The sequence below is a fragment of the Cetorhinus maximus genome, chromosome 28 (genome assembly GCF_964194155.1).
Source record: "Cetorhinus maximus chromosome 28, sCetMax3.hap1.1, whole genome shotgun sequence".
Taxonomy (NCBI): Eukaryota; Metazoa; Chordata; class Chondrichthyes; order Lamniformes; family Cetorhinidae; genus Cetorhinus; species Cetorhinus maximus.
Genome location: NC_135906.1, coordinates 4919243 through 4938452, shown reverse-complemented (window position 1 = coordinate 4938452; position 19210 = coordinate 4919243). Strand labels below are relative to the sequence as shown.

At 52.7% G+C, this 19210-nt stretch overlaps 1 protein-coding gene, 1 non-coding gene and 2 pseudogenes across 2 annotated transcripts in view; all 4 read right to left on the bottom strand.

Annotated features, from left to right (window-relative positions):
• The window catches only part of LOC144668732 (uncharacterized), a 434727-nt gene that overhangs the window by 225917 nt on the left and 189600 nt on the right, over positions 1–19210 (bottom strand). The window contains exon 2 of the mRNA XM_078531062.1: positions 6378–8252. Coding sequence (XP_078387188.1) covers positions 6378–7548 — 1171 coding nt within the window. The 5' untranslated portion in view covers positions 7549–8252. The remainder of the gene's footprint in view (positions 1–6377; positions 8253–19210) is intronic.
• Positions 2038–2217, bottom strand: LOC144669090 (U2 spliceosomal RNA; annotated as a pseudogene).
• LOC144669089 (U2 spliceosomal RNA) lies at positions 7567–7746 on the bottom strand (annotated as a pseudogene).
• LOC144669119 (U2 spliceosomal RNA) lies at positions 13090–13273 on the bottom strand. The gene has a single exon (XR_013573601.1). It is a non-coding gene; the product is annotated as a U2 spliceosomal RNA (small nuclear RNA).

The following is a 19210-nucleotide window of genomic DNA, read 5'->3' as shown; positions in this document are numbered from 1 at the left end:
GCGTTCTTGTACATTACGTCTGCTACGAGGAGTCGCCCGCCCACCACCTCCTTGACCTCGGAGACGGTGAAGTTGCCTCCCCGCAGCAGAATACCCAGGCCGGAGGAACGAGAGTCGTTTCCGCCCGACCAGATCGATGGCCCGTGGGACCACCACCGTGACCATTGCCTGTAGGAGCTGAGGTGCGGTATCGCACACTCCTGCAGAAACAACAGGTCAGCTTTGACCTTGGCTAGGTAGTCCAAGGTCGCAACACATCGCGTAGTAGATTTAATGCTACGCACATTTATGGATACAATCTTTAAACCCATTTTAAAGCATTTATTCTCCTACCAAACCCACTGTCTCTGAGAGTCCCAGACCTTTAGTCTGCTCCTTCATACCCGTAGTGAGCTCAAATTCCTTCACTTTGGATGGGCTGAGGTAGATCTCCTTGGCCGTGTTCTGCTCCGGTGGCATCTGGAGGTTCACGTAGAGAGCGGGTTTTGAGATGACCTTTGCTGGAGAAGCTTCTCCAAAACTCACCCCCTCTGGGGTGTTGCTGTTCCCGGCTTCCTGGAGCTGGGGTGCGATGATGATTGCCTCACTGCTCCCAGATTCCAGGGGCTGTGGTGCACTGGCCTCCTCAGGTTGCAGGCAAAGTTGGGGTGCGCTGGTCTCCTTGTTGTCTCCAATTTTCTGGAGCTCGGGTGTCTCGTCCTCCAACGCCCTGGAGCTTTGCCGCCTCTTCTGTCGGTGCCGCTCTGGCACTTCATCATCCGAAGAGCTGCTGCCCTTGTCATTCGTGTCGGATGGGAGACGCCTCTTGCCGCTTCTCTGGGAAACGCCTTTGCTTCTTCTTCGCTCCCTCTTACTTTTCTTGTTCTTCACCGTCCGCCACTCCCCCTGCTGCTTTTCCACTGCTGCCTCCTCCTCCATTGATTCGCTGTCCTGAGGACTGGGAGGTTCAGGGGGTAGTGCTGTTGATTGGCTCTCTGTTGCCTCAATCTCTTTCTCCACCTTGTCTCTCTCTGTGTCCTCCTTTGTCCCGTTGGGCTCCCTGGGGGCCTTGGTGGTTGGAGTGACACGGAACATTTCTTCTGCTTCCCCCTGGTCGGCTTTGGCTGCCTGTGCGTAAGTACGGCAGCGTTTGGGGCAGGTCCTGTAGAGGTGACTTGCCTCGCCACACAGGTTGCAGCACTTGGCCTGTTTGCAGTCTTTTGTCTGGTGCCCTTCCTGTTTGCAGATCTTGCAGAGGGAGGCGCTGCAGTTGGCCGCCACATGACCAGCCTTGCCGCATGAGCGACAATGCTTGGGTTGCCCAGCGTAGACCAGGTAGCCACGGTTTCCCCCGATGGCGAAACTGGAAGGAGGGTGGAAAATGGCTCCCTTACCATCGGTCTTTAGCGTGACCTTAAACAGGCGTTTGCCTGTCCAGATCCCCAAGTCGTCTCGAATCTCGGTGCCGCTCCCCACCTTATCGAAGTACCTGGTGAGGAAGGTGACCACGTCGGCGACAGGGACGAAGGGGTTGTACACATGCACCATCACCTCACGTTCCCGTTGCAACGGCAGAGAAAAGTGCGGCTCCGCCGTCAGTATCTTCATCTCCGGCAGGTCTCTCTTCTCCTCGAACACCCTCAGGAGCCGGACGCAGTCTGCCACCCGCTTGAACGTGACGTCAAAATAACCGCCTTTGCGGGAGTCGTGCAGGGTGAAGATCTCCGTAGCTTGGAAGCCGCACGCCTTCAACAGGATCCTCCTGGTGAAGAAGCCCCGATCCATAGGTGATCCTCCTTCGCTGTGGTTCACCGTGACTCGGACGGTGATAGGTAACCCACGGTATGGATTTGGATTGCGATTGGTTATCGGCCTTCCATCCCGACCTTGCCTTGGCAGGACCATGGTGTCGCCCCTGCAACACTTGATGTTAGCCAAAAGGCCGAGAAGCGATGAGAAAGAAAGAAAGTTGTGTTTTGAAAGATGTGCATGTTGAAAAGTAAAGAAAGCAGATGTTTGTAAGAAAACTATTTTTAGCATTGAAAATCCCCTGGAAAGGGGTGGTGCACCATTCCCAGAGATACTGCAATACCGGGTCGATGCGTGGAGTGGACGGAGCAAGCCCCTATTCCATCTCCCTGCTCCAAAAATCAATTTAATATATGGTCCCCAGATAAGGGACGTATCAGATATTAAACTGATAAGAACAGATTTTTTTTTTTTTTTTTGTAAAAATATACTTTATTCATAAAAAATCTTCAATCACATTCCAAACCATTTCAAAAACAACATTACAAGGGTACAATCCAGGTTAAACTTTTACAAAATGTATCACCAGGTGCATCAGTACAAACAATATTACAATCATTTACAGCCTTTCATTTTGATCTGTACAGCCCGAGGGGCTCTAAACAGTTCCCAGTCTCTCGGTGCGCTGTGGTAGAAAGGTCTTAGACAGCGACCCTTCCCCATTGCGCCTTTGCGGCAGCTGCCCCAAGCTTTAGTGCGTCCCTCAGCACGTAGTCCTGGACTTTGGATTGTGCCAGTCCGCAACAATCGGTCGGGGACAACTCTTTGTGCTGGAAGACCAACAAGTTTCGGGCAGACCAAAGCGCGTCTTTCACCGAGTTGATGATCCTCCAGCTGCAGTCGATGTTTGTCTCGGTGTGTGTCCCTGGGAACAGCCCGTAGAGCACAGAGTCCTGTGTCACAGAACTGCTCGGGATGAACCTCGACAGCAACCACTGCATCTCTCTCCAGACTTTCTTTGCAAAGGCACAATCCACAAGGAGGTGAACAACGGTCTCTTCCCCACCACAGCCACCTCGAGGGCAACGTGCAGAGGGGGTGAGACTCCTGGCGTGTAGGAAGGATCTGACGGGGAGGGCCTTTCTCACCACCAGCCAAGCTACGTCTTGGTGCTTGTTGGAAAGTTCTGGCGATGAGGCATTCTGCCAAATGACTTTGACACTCTGCTCGGGGAACCATCCCACAGGGTCCACCCTCTCCTTTTCCCTCAGGGCCTCTAGGACGTTACGTGCTGACCACTGCCTGATGGACTTGTGGTCAAAGGTGTTTTTCTGCATAAATTTTTCCACCAGGGACAGGTGGTACGGCACGGTCCAACTACTTGGAGCGTTCCGCGGCAGCGTGGCCAGACCCATCCTTCGCAACACCGGGGACAGGTAGAACCTCAGCACGTAGTGACACTTGGTGTTTGCGTACTGAGGGTCTACGCACCGCTTGATGCAGCCACACACAAAGGTGGCCATCAGTATGAGGGCGATGTTGGGCACGTTTTTTCCCCCTTTATCTAGAGGCTTGTACATCGCGTCCCTGCAGACACGATCCATTTTCGACCTCCAGATAAAGCGGAAGATGGCTCGAGTGATCGCCATCGTGCAGGAGTGTGGAATGGGCCAGACCTGCGCCACGTACAGCAACAGCGAGAGTACCTCACACCTGATGACCAGGTTCTTACCCGCAATGGAGAGGGAGCGTCGCTCCCACATGCCCAGTTTCCTTTTCACCATAGCCACTCGCTCCTTCCAGTTTCTAACGCATGCCCCGGTCCCTCCGAACCATATCCCCAGCACCTTCAGGCCGTCAGCCCTGACAGTGAAGGGGACAAAGGATCGGTCAGCCCAGTTCCCAAAGAACATGGCCTCGCTCTTCCCACGATTTACCTTGGCTCCCGAGGCCAGTTCGAACTGGTCGCAGACGTGCATCAGTCTGCGCACCGACAGCGGATCCGAGCAGAAGACGGCGACGTCGTCCATGTACAGGGAGGCTTTTACCTGAGTGCCTCCACTGCCTGGGATCGTCACTCCTCTTATGCCCGGATCCTTCCTGATGGACTCGGCAAAGGGTTCTATGCAGCACACGAAAAGGACAGGCGAGAGAGGACAGCCCTGCCTGACTCCAGATTTAATCGGAAAGCTATCTGTTTCCCACCCATTGATTGAGACTGCGCTACTGATGTTAGTGTAGAGCAGTTGGATCCAATTTCGAATTCCCTCCCCAAAGCCCATTTTGGAGAGCACATCCCCCATGTAGGTGTGCGATATTCTGTCAAAGGCCTTCTCCTGATCCAAGCTGATGAGGCAGGTATCCACACCCCTGTCCTGTACATAGGCAATCGTATCCCTGAGCAGCGCCAGGCTGTCAGAGATCTTCCTGCCTGGCACAGAGCAGGTCTGGTCAGGGTGAATCACCAATTCCAGAGCGGATTTGACCCGGTTGGTGATGACCTTGGACAGAATCTTATAGTCCACATTCAACAGTGAAATGGGTCGCCAATTTCTAATTTCCTCCCTTTCCCCCTTGTGCTTGTAGATGAGGGTGATGATGCCTTTCCTCATGGATTCTGACATGCTGCCGGCCAGGAGCATACTCTCGTACACTTCTAGCAGGTCTGGGCCGATCAAGTCCCACAGAGCCGAATACAACTCCGCCGGCAGGCCGTCGCTTCCGGGGGTTTTACTCTTCTCGAAGGACTCGAGGGCCTTAGTCAGTTCGTCAGGAGTTAGCGGTTTGTCTAGGCTCTCCCGCGTACTGTGGTCTAAGACCTCCGTGATAGAGGACAGGAAGGACTGGGAGGCCGTGCTGTCCGTGGGCTTCACGTCATACAGTCCGGCATAAAAGGATTTGCTGATCCTCAGAATGTCGGACCGTGATGACTTTACTGAGCCGTCTTCTTCCTTCAGGCTGCTGATCACAGAGCGCTCTCTGTGTACCTTTTGGAAGAAGAAACGTGAGCACGTCTCATCCTGCTCCACGGAGCGGACTCTGGAACGGAAGATGATCTTGGAGGCCTCCGAGGCAAAGTGCGAGGCTTGCTGGCCCTTCACCTCTTGGAGCTCCTCCTTGACATCGACCCCCATCGACTGCAGCCGGAGCAGATTCTGCATCTTTTCCTGGAGTCGGGACATTTCCCTCTGTTCCTTTCTAGCTTTCTGGGTGCCTTTGCGGATGAAAAACCTCTTGATGCTTCCCTTGATCACTTCCCACCAGTGTGTCAGGGACTCAAAGAGGGGTTTCACGGTTCTCCAACCTTTGTAATCCCTCTTGAGCTCCTCAATGTTCTCTGGGGTCAGCAGTTGCACATTTAGCTTCCATGCCCCCCTGCCCACCCTCAGGTCTTCCTCCAAGTGGCAGTCCGCCAGTAGGAGGCAGTGGTCAGAGAAGAACACCGGCTTGACCTCGGTGGATCTGACTGTGAATGCACGGGACACAAACAGGAAGTCTATCCTGGAACGAATGGACCCGTCTGGCCGCGACCAGGTGTATCTACGCTGCGCTCCGTCTGCAGGGTTGCTGAAGACGTCGTGCAGCTTGGCATCCTTAACTGTTTCCATCAGGGATCTGGACGTAGCGTCCAATCTGCTTCCGGCCCTGCCGGAACGTCCAGCCGCATCGATGATGCAGTTGAAGTCCCCGCCCAGAATGACCGGCCTGGAGGTCGCCAGCAGCAGTGGGAGCTGCTGAAAAACCTCCAGCCGCTCAGCCCCTTGTGCCGGGCCATACACGTTAATTAACCGGAGTGGAGCGTTCTTGTACATTACGTCTGCTACGAGGAGTCGCCCGCCCACCACCTCCTTGACCTCGGAGACGGTGAAGTTGCCTCCCCGCAGCAGAATACCCAGGCCGGAGGAACGAGAGTCGTTTCCACACGACCAGATCGATGGCCCATGGGACCACCATCGTGACCATTGCCTGTAGGAGCTGAGGTGCGGTATCGCACACTCCTGCAGAAACAACAGGTCAGCTTTGACCTTGGCTAGGTAGTCCAAGGTCGCAACACATCGCGTAGTAGATTTAATGCTACGCACATTTATGGATACAATCTTTAAACCCATTTTAAAGCATTTATTCTCCTACCAAACCCACTGTCTCTGAGAGTCCCAGTCCTTTAGTCTGCTCCTTCATACCCGTAGTGAGCTCAAATTCCTTCACTTTGGATGGGCTGAGGTAGATCTCCTTGGCCGTGTTCTGCTCCAGTGGCATCTGGAGGTTCACGTAGAGAGCGGGTTTTGAGATGTCCTTTGCTGGAGAAGCTTCTCCAAAACTCACCCCCTCTGGGGTGTTGCTGTTCCCGGCTTCCTGGAGCTGGGGTGCGATGATTGCCTCACTGCTCCCAGATTCCAGGGGCTGTGGTGCACTGGCCTCCTCAGGTTGCGGGCAAAGTTGGGGTGCGCTGGTCTCCTTGTTGTCTCCAATTTTCTGGAGCTCGGGTGTCTCGTCCTCCAACGCCCTGGAGCTTTGCCGCCTCTTCTGTCGGTGCCGCTCTGGCACTTCATCATCCGAAGAGCTGCTGCCCTTGTCATCCGTGTCGGATGGGAGACGCCTCTTGCCGCTTCTCTGGGAAACGCCTTTGCTTCTTCTTCGCTCCCTCTTACTTTTCTTGTTCTTGTTCTTCACCGTCTGCCACTCCCCCTGCTGCTTTTCCACTGCTGCCTCCTCCTCCATTGATTCGCTGTCCTGAGGACTGGGAGGTTCAGGGGGTAGTGCTGTTGATTGGCTCTCTGTTGCCTCAATCTCTTTCTCCACCTTGTCTCTCTCTGTGTCCTCCTTTGTCCCGTTGAGCTGCCTGGGGGCCTTGGTGGTTGGAGTGACACGGAACATTTCTTCTGCTTCCCCCTGGTCGGCTTTGGCTGCCTGTGCGTAAGTACGGCAGCGTTTGGGGCAGGTCCTGTAGAGGTGACTTGCCTCGCCACACAGGTTGCAGCACTTGGCTTGTTTGCAGTCTTTTGTCTGGTGCCCTTCCTGTTTGCAGATCTTGCAGAGGGAGGCGCTGCAGTTGGCCGCCACATGACCAGCCTTGCCGCATGAGCGACAATGCTTGGGTTGCCCAGCGTAGACCAGGTAGCCACGGTTTCCCCCGATGGCGAAACTGGAGGGAGGGTGGAAAATGGCTCCCTTACCATCGGTCTTTAGCGTGACCTTAAACAGGCGTTTGCCTGTCCAGATCCCCAAGTCGTCTCGAATCTCGGTGCCGCTCCCCACCTTATCGAAGTACCTGGTGAGGAAGGTGACCACGTCGGCGACAGGGACGAAGGGGTTGTACACATGCACCATCACCTCACGTTCCCGTTGCAACGGCAGAGAGAAGTGCGGCTCCGCCGTCAGGATCTTCATCTCCGGCAGGTCTCTCTTCTCCTCGAACACCCTCAGGAGCCGGACGCAGTCTGCCACCCGCTTGAACGTGACGTCAAAATAACCGCCTTTGCGGGAGTCGTGCAGGGTGAAGATCTCCGTAGCTTGGAAGCCGCACGCCTTCAACAGGATCCTCCTGGTGAAGAAGCCCCGATCCATAGGTGATCCTCCTTCGCTGTGCTTCACCGTGACTCGGACGGTGATAGGTAACCCACGGTATAGATTTGGATTGCGATTGGTTATCGGCCTTCCATCCCGACCTTGCCTTGGCAGGACCATGGTGTCGCCCCTGCAACACTTGATGTTAGCCAAAAGGCCGAGAAGCGATGAGAAAGAAAGAAAGTTGTGTTTTGAAAGATGTGCATGTTGAAAAGTAAAGAAAGCAGATGTTTGTAAGAAAACTATTTTTAGCATTGAAAATCCCCTGGAAAGGGGTGGTGCACCATTCCCAGAGATACTGCAATACCGGGTCGATGCGTGGAGTGGACGGAGCAAGCCCCTATTCCATCTCCCTGCTCCAAAAATCAATTTAATATATGGTCCCCAGATAAGGGACGTATCAGATATTAAACTGATAAGAACAGATTTTTTTTTTTTTTTTTGTAAAAATATACTTTATTCATAAAAAATCTTCAATCACATTCAAAACCATTTCAAAAACAACATTACAAGGGTACAATCCGGGTTAAACTTTTACAAAATGTATCACCAGGTGCATCAGTACAAACAATATTACAATCATTTACAGCCTTTCATTTTGATCTGTACAGCCCGAGGGGCTCTAAACAGTTCCCAGTCTCTCGGTGCGCTGTGGTAGAAAGGTCTTAGACAGCGACCCTTCCCCATTGCGCCTTTGCGGCAGCTGCCCCAAGCTTTAGTGCGTCCCTCAGCACCTAGTCCTGGACTTTGGATTGTGCCAGTCCGCAACAATCGGTCGGGGACAACTCTTTGTGCTGGAAGACCAACAAGTTTCGGGCAGACCAAAGCGCCTCTTTCACCGAGTTGATGATCCTCCAGCTGCAGTCGATGTTTGTCTCGGTGTGTGTCCCTGGGAACAGCCCGTAGAGCACAGAGTCCTGTGTCACAGAACTGCTCGGGATGAACCTCGACAGCAACCACTGCATCTCTCTCCAGACTTTCTTTGCAAAGGCACAATCCACGAGGAGGTGAACAACGGTCTCTTCCCCACCACAGCCACCTCGAGGGCAACGTGCAGAGGGGGTGAGACTCCTGGCGTGTAGGAAGGATCTGACGGGGAGGGCCTTTCTCACCACCAGCCAAGCTACGTCTTGGTGCTTGTTGGAAAGTTCTGGCGATGAGGCATTCTGCCAAATGACTTTGACAGTCTGCTCGGGGAACCATCCCACAGGGTCCACCCTCTCCTTATCCCTCAGGGCCTCTAGGACGTTACGTGCTGACCACTGCCTGATGGACTTGTGGTCAAAGGTGTTTTTCTGCATAAATTTTTCCACCAGGGACAGGTGGTACGGCACGGTCCAACTACTTGGAGCGTTCCGCGGCAGCGTGGCCAGACCCATCCTTCGCAACACCGGGGACAGGTAGAACCTCAGCACGTAGTGACACTTGGTGTTTGCGTACTGAGGGTCTACGCACCGCTTGATGCAGCCACACACAAAGGTGGCCATCAGTATGAGGGCGATGTTGGGCACGTTTTTTCCCCCTTTATCTAGAGGCTTGTACATCGCGTCCCTGCAGACACGATCCATTTTCGACCTCCAGATAAAGCGGAAGATGGCTCGAGTGATCGCCATCGCGCAGGAGTGTGGAATGGGCCAGACCTCCGCCACGTACAGCAACAGCGAGAGTACCTCACACCTGATGACCAGGTTCTTACCCGCAATGGAGAGGGAGCGTCGCTCCCACATGCCCAGTTTCCTTTTCACCATAGCCACTCGCTCCTTCCAGTTTCTAACGCATGCCCCGGTCCCTCCGAACCATATCCCCAGCACCCTCAGGCCGTCAGCCCTGACAGTGAAGGGGACAAAGGATCGGTCAGCCCAGTTCCCAAAGAACATGGCCTCGCTCTTCCCACGATTTACCTTGGCTCCCGAGGCCAGTTCGAACTGGTCGCAGACGTGCATCAGTCTGCGCACCGACAGCGGATCCGAGCAGAAGACGGCGACGTCGTCCATGTACAGGGAGGCTTTTACCTGAGTGCCTCCACTGCCTGGGATCGTCACTCCTCTTATGCCCGGATCCTTCCTGATGGACTCGGCAAAGGGTTCTATGCAGCACACGAAGAGGACAGGCGAGAGAGGACAGCCCTGCCTGACTCCAGATTTAATCGGAAAGCTATCTGTTTCCCACCCATTGATTGAGACTGCGCTACTGATGTTAGTGTAGAGCAGTTGGATCCAATTTCGAATTCCCTCCCCAAAGCCCATTTTGGAGAGCACATCCCCCATGTAGGTGTGCGATATTCTGTCAAAGGCCTTCTCCTGATCCAAGCTGATGAGGCAGGTATCCACACCCCTGTCCTGTACATAGGCAATCGCATCCCTGAGCAGCGCCAGGCTGTCAGAGATCTTCCTGCCTGGCACAGAGCAGGTCTGGTCAGGGTGAATCACCAATTCCAGAGCGGATTTGACCCGGTTGGCGATGACCTTGGACAGAATCTTATAGTCCACATTCAACAGTGAAATGGGTCGCCAATTTCTAATTTCCTCCCTTTCCCCCTTGTGCTTGTAGATGAGGGTGATGATGCCTTTCCTCATGGATTCTGACATGCTGCCGGCCAGGAGCATACTCTCGTACACTTCTAGCAGGTCTGGGCCGATCAAGTCCCACAGAGCCGAATACAACTCCGCCGGCAGGCCGTCGCTTCCGGGGGTTTTACTCTTCTCGAAGGACTCGAGGGCCTTAGTCAGTTCGTCAGGAGTTAGCGGTTTGTCTAGGCTCTCCCGCGTACTGTGGTCTAAGACCTCCGTGATAGAGGACAGGAAGGACTGGGAGGCCGTGCTGTCCGTGGGCTTCACGTCATACAGTCCGGCATAAAAGGATTTGCTGATCCTCAGAATGTCGGACCGTGATGACTTTACTGAGCCGTCTTCTTCCTTCAGGCTGCTGATCACAGAGCGCTCTCTGTGTACCTTTTGGAAGAAGAAACGTGAGCACGTCTCATCCTGCTCCACGGAGCGGACTCTGGAACGGAAGATGATCTTGGAGGCCTCCGAGGCAAAGTGCGAGGCTTGCTGGCCCTTCACCTCTTGGAGCTCCTCCTTGACATCGACCCCCATCGACTGCAGCCGGAGCAGATTCTGCATCTTTTCCTGGAGTCGGGACATTTCCCTCTGTTCCTTTCTAGCTTTCTGGGTGCCTTTGAGGATGAAAAACCTCTTGATGCTTCCCTTGATCGCTTCCCACCAGTGTGTCAGGGACTCAAAGAGGGGTTTCACGGTTCTCCAACCTTTGTAATCCCTCTTGAGCTCCTCAATGTTCTCTGGGGTCAGCAGTTGCACATTTAGCTTCCATGCCCCCCTGCCCACCCTCAGGTCCTTCTCCAAGTGGCAGTCCGCCAGTAGGAGGCAGTGGTCAGAGAAGAACACCGGCTTGACCTCGGTGGATCTGACTGTGAATGCACGGGACACAAAGAGGAAGTCTATCCTGGAACGAATGGACCCGTCTGGCCGCGACCAGGTGTATCTACGCTGCGCTCCGTCTGCAGGGTTGCTGAAGACGTCGTGCAGCTTGGCATCCTTAACTGTTTCCATCAGGGATCTGGACGTAGCGTCCAATCTGCTTCCGGCCCTGCCGGATCGTCCAGCCGCATCGATGATGCAGTTGAAGTCACCGCCCAGAATGACCGGCCTGGAGGTCGCCAGCAGCAGTGGGAGCTGCTGAAAAACCTCCAGCCGCTCAGCCCCTTGTGCCGGGCCATACACGTTAATTAACCGGAGTGGAGCGTTCTTGTACATTACGTCTGCTACCAGGAGTCGCCCGCCCACCACCTCCTTAACCTCGGAGACGGTGAAGTTGCCTCCCCGCAGCAGAATACCCAGGCCGGAGGAACGAGAGTCCTTTCCGCCCGACCAGAACGATGGCCCGTGGGACCACCATCGTGACCATTGCCTGTAGGAGCTGAGGTGCGGTATCGCACACTCCTGCAGAAACAACAGGTCAGCTTTGACCTTGGCTAGGTAGTCCAAGGTCGCAACACATCGCGTAGTAGATTTAATGCTACGCACATTTATGGATACAATCTTTAAACCCATTTTAAAGCATTTATTCTCCTACCAAACCCACTGTCTCTGAGAGTCCCAGACCTTTAGTCTGCTCCTTCATACCCGTAGTGAGCTCAAATTCCTTCACTTTGGATGGGCTGAGGTAGATCTCCTTGGCCGTGTTCTGCTCCGGTGGCATCTGGAGGTTCACGTAGAGAGTGGATTTTGAGATGACCTTTGCTGGAGAAGCTTCTCCAAAACTCACCCCCTCTGGGGTGTTGCTGTTCCCGGCTTCCTGGAGCTGGGGTGCGATGATTGCCTCACTGCTCCCAGATTCCAGGGGCTGTGGTGCACTGGCCTCCTCAGGTTGCAGGCAAAGTTGGGGTGCGCTGGTCTCCTTGTTGTCTCCAATTTTCTGGAGCTCGGGTGTCTCGTCCTCCAACGCCCTGGAGCTTTGCCGCCTCTTCTGTCGGTGCCGCCCTGGCACTTCATCATCCGAAGAGCTGCTGCCCTTGTCATCCGTGTCGGATGGGAGACGCCTCTTTCCGCTTCTCTGGGAAACGCCTTTGCTTCTTCTTCGTTCCTTCTTACTTTTCTTGTTCTTCACCGTCCGCCACTCCCCCTGCTGCTTTTCCACTGCTGCCTCCTCCTCCATTGATTCGCTGTCCTGAGGACTGGGAGGTACAGGGGGTAGTGCTGCTGATTGGCTCTCTGTTGCCTCAATCTCTTTCTCCACCTTGTCTCTCTCTGTGTCCTCCTTTGTCCCGTTGAGCTCCCTGGGGGCCTTGGTGGTTGGAGTGACACGAAACATTTCTTCTGCTTCCCCCTGGTCGGTTTTGGCTGCCTGTGCGTAAGTACGGCAGCGTTTGGGCCAGGTCCTGTAGAGGTGACCTGCCTCGCCACACAGGTTGCAGCACTTGGCCTGTTTGCAGTCTTTTGTCTGGTGCCCTTCCTGTTTGCAGATCTTGCAGAGGGAGGCGCTGCAGTTGGCCGCCACATGACCAGCCTTGCCGCATGAGCGACAATGCTTGGGTTGCCCAGCGTAGACCAGGTAACCACGGTTTCCCCCGACAGCGAAACTGGAAGGAGGGTGGAAAATGGCTCCCTTACCATCGGTCTTTAGCGTGACCTTAAACAGGCGTTTGCCTGTCCAGATCCCCAGGTCGTCTCGAATCTCGGTGCCGCTCCCCACCTTATCGAAGTACCTGGTGAGGAAGGTGACCACGTCGGCGACAGGGACGAAGGGGTTGTACACATGCACCATCACCACACGTTCCCGTTGCAACGGCAGAGAAAAGTGTGGCTCCGCCGTCAGGATCTTCATCTCCGGCAGGTCTCTCTTCTCCTCGAACACCCTCAGGAGCCGGACGCAGTCTGCCACCCGCTTGAACGTCACATCAAAATAACCACCTTTGCGGGAGTCGTGCAGGGTGAAGATCTCCGTAGCTTGGAAGCCGCACGCCTTCAACAGGATCCTCCTGGTGAAGAAGCCCCGATCCATAGGAGATCCTCCCTCGCTGTGGTTCACCGTGACTCGGACGGTGATAGGTAACCCACGGTATGGATTTGGATTGCGATTGGTTGTAGCCCTTCCATCCCGACCTTGCCTTGGCAGGACCATGGTGTCGCCCCTGCAACACTTGATGTTAGCCAAAAGGCCGAGAAGCGATGAGAAAGAAAGAAAGTTGTGTTTTGAAAGATGTGCATGTTGAAAAGTAAAGAAAGCAGATGTTTGTAAGAAAACTATTTTTAGCATTGAAAATCCCCTGGAAAGGGGTGGTGCACCATTCCCAGAGATACTGCAATACCGGGTCGATGCGTGGAGTGGACGGAGCAAGCCCCTATTCCATCTCCCTGCTCCAAAAATCAATTTAATATATGGTCCCCAGATAAGGGACGTATCAGATATTAAACTGATAAGAACAGATTTTTTTTTTTTTTTTGTTTTGTAAAAATATACTTTATTTATAAAATATCTTCAATCACATTCCAAACCATTTCAAAAACAACATTACAAGGGTACAATCCAGGTTAAACTTTTACAAAATGTATCACCAGGTGCATCAGTACAAACAATATTACAATCATTTACAGCCTTTCATTTTGATCTGTACAGCCCGAGGGGCTCTAAACAGTTCCCAGTCTCTCGGTGCGCTGTGGTAGAAAGGTCTTAGACAGCGACCCTTCCCCATTGCGCCTTTGCGGCAGCTGCCCCAAGCTTTAGTGCGTCCCTCAGCACCTAGTCCTGGACTTTGGATTGTGCCAGTCCGCAACAATCGGTCGGGGACAACTCTTTGTGCTGGAAGACCAACAAGTTTCGGGCAGACCAAAGCGCCTCTTTCACCGAGTTGATGATCCTCCAGCTGCAGTCGATGTTTGTCTCGGTGTGTGTCCCTGGGAACAGCCCGTAGAGCACAGAGTCCTGTGTCACAGAACTGCTCGGGATGAACCTCGACAGCAACCACTGCATCTCTCTCCAGACTTTCTTTGCAAAGGCACAATCCACGAGGAGGTGAACAACGGTCTCTTCCCCACCACAGCCACCTCGAGGGCAACGTGCAGAGGGGGTGAGACTCCTGGCGTGTAGGAAGGATCTGACGGGGAGGGCCTTTCTCACCACCAGCCAAGCTACGTCTTGGTGCTTGTTGGAAAGTTCTGGCGATGAGGCATTCTGCCAAATGACTTTGACAGTCTGCTCGGGGAACCATCCCACAGGGTCCACCCTCTCCTTATCCCTCAGGGCCTCTAGGACGTTACGTGCTGACCACTGCCTGATGGACTTGTGGTCAAAGGTGTTTTTCTGCATAAATTTTTCCACCAGGGACAGGTGTTGCTGTACGTGGCGCAGGTCTGGCCCATTCCTCACTCCTGCGCTGTGGCGATCACGCCAGCCATCTTCCGCTTTATCTGGAGGTCAAAAGTGGATCCTGTTTGCAGGGACATGATGTAAAAAAACTCTGGATGAAGGGGGAAAAAACATGCCCAACATCACCCTCATCCTGATGGCCACCTTTGTGTATGGCAGTATCAAGCTGTGTGTAGACCCAAACACCAAGCGTCACTACGTGCTGAGGTTCTACCTGTCCCTGGTGTTGCGAAGGATGGGTCTGGCCACCCTGCCGCGGAACGCTCCAAGTGCCGTATCACCTGCCCCATGTGGAAAAACTTATGCAGAGAAACACCTTTGTCCGCAAGTCCATCAGGCAGTGGTTAGCACGTATCACCCTAGAGGCCCTGCGGGAAAAGGAGATGGTGGATTCCGGCGGACGGTTCGCCGAACAGACCGTCAGGGTCATTTGGCAGAATGCCTCATCACCAGAACTCTGAAGAGAGTGGCCGTGGTTCTTGTCGAGGTGCATCCCGAGCAGTTCCGTGACACAGGTATGGACTCTGTGCTCCAGGGGCTGTTCCCAGGGACACACGCCGAGACAAACATCAACTACCGCCGGAGGATCCACTCGGTGAAAGACACTCTTTGGCTGTCCGAAACTTGTTGGTCTTCCATTGCAAAGAGTTGGCACATTCCAAGGTCCAGGACTACGTGCTGAGGGACGCACTAAAGTTTGGGGCAAAGGCGTAATGGAGAAAGGTCGCTGTCTACGGTTGCGCTAGATGTGTCGTGTAACTGGCAGGTAATGGAAAATTTCGAGAAACACTCAGTCACAAGGGAGAACACGTGACAGGCATGAGAGACAATCCATGAGTCTTTGTAGCTGAGTTTCCGTGTGAGCAACTAGCTCACAGCGCAGAGGAGTTCTTCGATCGAGGCCTGCTGTATTTTTGTCTTTGCTTTCAGCTTGAGCAGTCAAAGAACAAAGAAGAAAAAAAAGTACAGCACAGGAACAGGCCCTTCGGCCCTCCAAGCCTGCGCCGATCGGTCTGTGGAGCTTGCCAGCTGACCAGGTATGCAGCTAAAGTCCTTCCACATCTACAGGGAAGGCAAAGTCAGCAGCGTTTCTCCCAGAGTGTAGAGAGTCCTTGGAACTCTCTTCCTCGAAAGGTGGTGGAAACAGAGTCTTTGAATATTTTCAAGACAGAGCTGGATAGATTAACAAGGCGGGGTTGGAAGGTTATCGCTGGTAGGCAGGAATGTGGGGTTGAGGTTACAATCGGATCAGCCATGATCTTCTGAGTAGTGGAGCAGGCTCTTGGGGCCCAGTGGCCTACTCCTGCTCCTAAGTTGTATGTTCAGACATGTAGGGGCATTACTTTTTACTGATTCCAGTGCTTCTCCTGCACTGAACCTGGAGAGTACTACGTCAGCTGCTGTTGAGTTGTTTCCTGATGCCCTGCTTTCTTTTGTACGAGCTGTCTAGCATCCTCGTTTATGGGCTTCCTTTGCTTGGCATTGGGCCTTCTTTTGGGCTGACTGTTGGTCTATTTCCTTTACGGGATGTCAGCATGACATCACCAGAAGGGAAATGTGTCATGTTATGAAGTCACAGTAAATAAGTCCAATGCATTATATCATTATAATAACACAAGATGATGATCAGCAGTGAGAAGGCAGGTGGCAGCAAGGATAAGTACAGGTACGACACAGCGAACAGCCTTAGATCCTGTTAAAATGTTGAAAATGTTTCTCCCCTTCTCGAAGATTATTTCCTTCAAAATTTTAGAAATCTTTCAGCTTCAACCAGAAGTCACACACAAGCCAAACAACAAAACCACCTGCGTGCACAGCACAGCACACCATCTGCCAGCCTGCAATGATGTCGGCTCTCTTTTAATCACCTTTTCCCCTCCCATCAGTCCTATTCAGCAGGCAAGCAAAGGAGCGCAGAAAATACATCTGCACGGCTGTTTCTAACTTCTAGAAAGGGAACAGCCTTATCCTAGGAAAGTGAAAAATACCTATACTGTCACAAAGTGATGAACTTGAACTGCAAAACACCACGCTTACCTGAGCTTGTGTCACAGTTTTTGCTGTCTATCTCAGCCAGTATTCTCAGTCGTCCATCCTGGCTTCTTGCTCTCTCTGCAGCTTTCAGATGCCTCCCCTTGGCCGGCCTCAGTGCTCGGTGATAGATCAGCGCTCGGTATTATTTCTGTCCTCAGTGGTAACTGCTAGGGGAGAAAGGCTTGACCTTTTCAATCACCTTTTACCTCAGTAAAATCCAAGTAGAACCTAAAGTGGCAATGCTTCTCCCTCTCAGCACCCAACATGTCTTGCCTTTTCTTCAGGTTGGATTTGAGGAAGCACTACAGTTGCTGCCTGGCTGCCATTTCAAGTACAGAGACAAGGGGCAGCCCCATGACCCCTCCCCCGACTCCTGCACAATATGCAAATGTAGCACATTGTCTGAGTGCAATTTGGGAGCTGAAGACGGTTTCACAGTGGGATACAAGATATGAGGAGAGGTTTCCTCACAGACACACCGCCACATAAGCCCCTTTAAATTTGCGCGGCTGTGCAAAAAGTTTAATGGGCCCGCACACTTAAACAAATCGGTCACGCACTGTAATGACTCGCCTCATTCAGTTCAACAGAAATTAGGATCATGTTTTTAACCTGTGCCCTAGTTTTAAAATATTTTGTGTTCCATATTTACTTTCTCAATTTGTTATTAATTTACTTTACATTGCTTTATATTCTATTTTGTCTTGGACATGCATCACGGTTCGTTCAATCTCACTGGTTAAGAAAATTAAAATATTTAGTTTGATCAGGGTCTTACACTTGTCAAGAGGAGCCCTTTCAAATACTGGCCTGCTTTTGGAGGCCTGAAGTCACTGGAGCTGCACAAGTCAAGACGACTGAAGGCCTGATTCGCTGTGTAATATACTTTGCAGCATCTTGTTGCACTAGCAGGCAGGAAGGAGTTTTCAGCAATGCAGTTTAAAGGCTTGATACACTAAGTACACTTTCATTTCAGGTTTGTCATTTCAGGACGCTGCGTGTTTTTTTGCTCTGTTTTCTGACTCTGAAATTCTAATTCAGACTGTGGAGAAGAGCTGTTGTTGCTGCTGTTGGTTTTCTTTGTAACTGTTGTCGTTTTTTTGTGGAAAAATATACCTTATCCATAAAATATCTGAAAGAACATTACAAAACATTTCAAAATGGCCATCGCAAAAAGTGCAATCATATTCCAGTTTTTCAAATAGATCATGTCGCACCCTGCGACGCTTCAATACGATCAATGAACATTACAGACATTTCAACATGCTCATTACAGGCAGTCAGACAGTGCAATAGTATTCAAGTTATCTACATAGATCATGTTGCACTCTGAGGTGCTTCAATACAATTGTGATAAATGTAATATTCACTGCATACATTCAATGTGAGTCTTTCAGGCCGAGGGGTCCATACCTTTCCCAGTCCCTCGGTGCACTATGGCTGAAAGGTCTTAGACAGCGACCGTTCCCCACTGCGCATTTGTGGCGGCTGCCCCAAGCTTTAGTGCGTCCCTCAGCACGTAGTCCTCGGCCTTGGAATGTGCCAGCCAGTCTGCAACACTCTGCTGGGGACAACTCATTGCACTGGAAGACCAACAGGTTTCGGGCAGACCAAAGAGCGTCTTTCACCGAGTAGATGATCCTCCACCTGCTTGTCTCGATGTGCGTCCCTGTCCCTGGGATCAACACGTAGAGCACAGAGACCTGTGTCACAGAACTGCTTGGGATGAACCGCGACAAAAACCACGGCAACTCTCTGCAGACCTTCTTTGCAAACGCACATTCCACAAAGAGGTGAACAACGGTCTCGTCCCCACGACAGCCACCTCGAGGTCAACATGCAGAGAGGGTTAGACTTCAGGAAGGATCTGACGGGGAGGGCATTTCTCACCACCAGCCAAGCTACGTCTTGGTGCTTGTTGGAAAGTTCTGGAGACGAGGCATTCTGCCAAACGACTTTGACAGTCTGCTCGGGGAAACATCGCACAGGATCCACCATCTCCTTTCCCCGCAGGGCCTATAGGACGTTACGTGCCGACCACTGCCTGATGGACTTGGGGTCAAAGGTGTTTTTCTGCATAAAGTTTTCCACCAGGGACAGGTGGTACGGCACGGTCCAACTACTTGGAGCGTTCCGCGGCAGCGTGGCCACACCCATCCTTCGCTAAACCGGGGACAGGTAGAACCTCAGCACGTAGTGACACCTGGTGTTTGCGTACCGAGGGTCTACGCACAGCTTGATACAGCCGCACACAAAGGTGGCCATCAGTGTGAGGGCGATGTTGGGCACGTTTATTCCCCCTTTATCTAGAGGCTTATACAGCGCGTCCCTGCGGACACGATCCATTTTCGACCTCCAGATAAAGCGGAAGATGGCTCGGGTGATTGCCGTCGCGCAGCAGTCTGGAATGGGCCAGACCTGCGCCATGTACAGCAACAGCGAGAGTGCCTCACACCTGATGACCAGGTTCTTACCCGCAACGGAGAGGAAGCGTCGCTCCCAGATTCCCAGTTTCCTTTTCACCATAGACACTGGATCCTTCCAGTTTCTAACGCATACCCCGGTCCCTCTGAACCATATCCCCAGCACCTTCAGGCCGTCAGCACTGACGGTGAAGGGGACAAAGGATCGGTCAGCCCAGTTCCCAAAGAACAGGGCCTCGCTCTTCCCACGATTTACCTTGGCTCCCGAGTCCAGTTCGAACTGGTCGCAGATGTGGATCAGTCTGCACACCGACAGCGGATCAGAACAGAAGACGGCGACATCGTCCATGTACAGGGAGGCTTTGATCTGAGTGCCTCCACTGCCTGGGATCGTAACTCCTCTAATGCCCGGATCCTTCCTGATGGACTCAGCAAAGAACAGGCGAGAGAGGACAGCCCTGCCTGACTCCAGATTTAATTGGAAAGCTATCTGATTCCCACCCACTGATTGAGACTGCGCTACTGATGTTAGTGTAGAGTAGGATCCAACTGGATCCAATTGCGAATTCCCT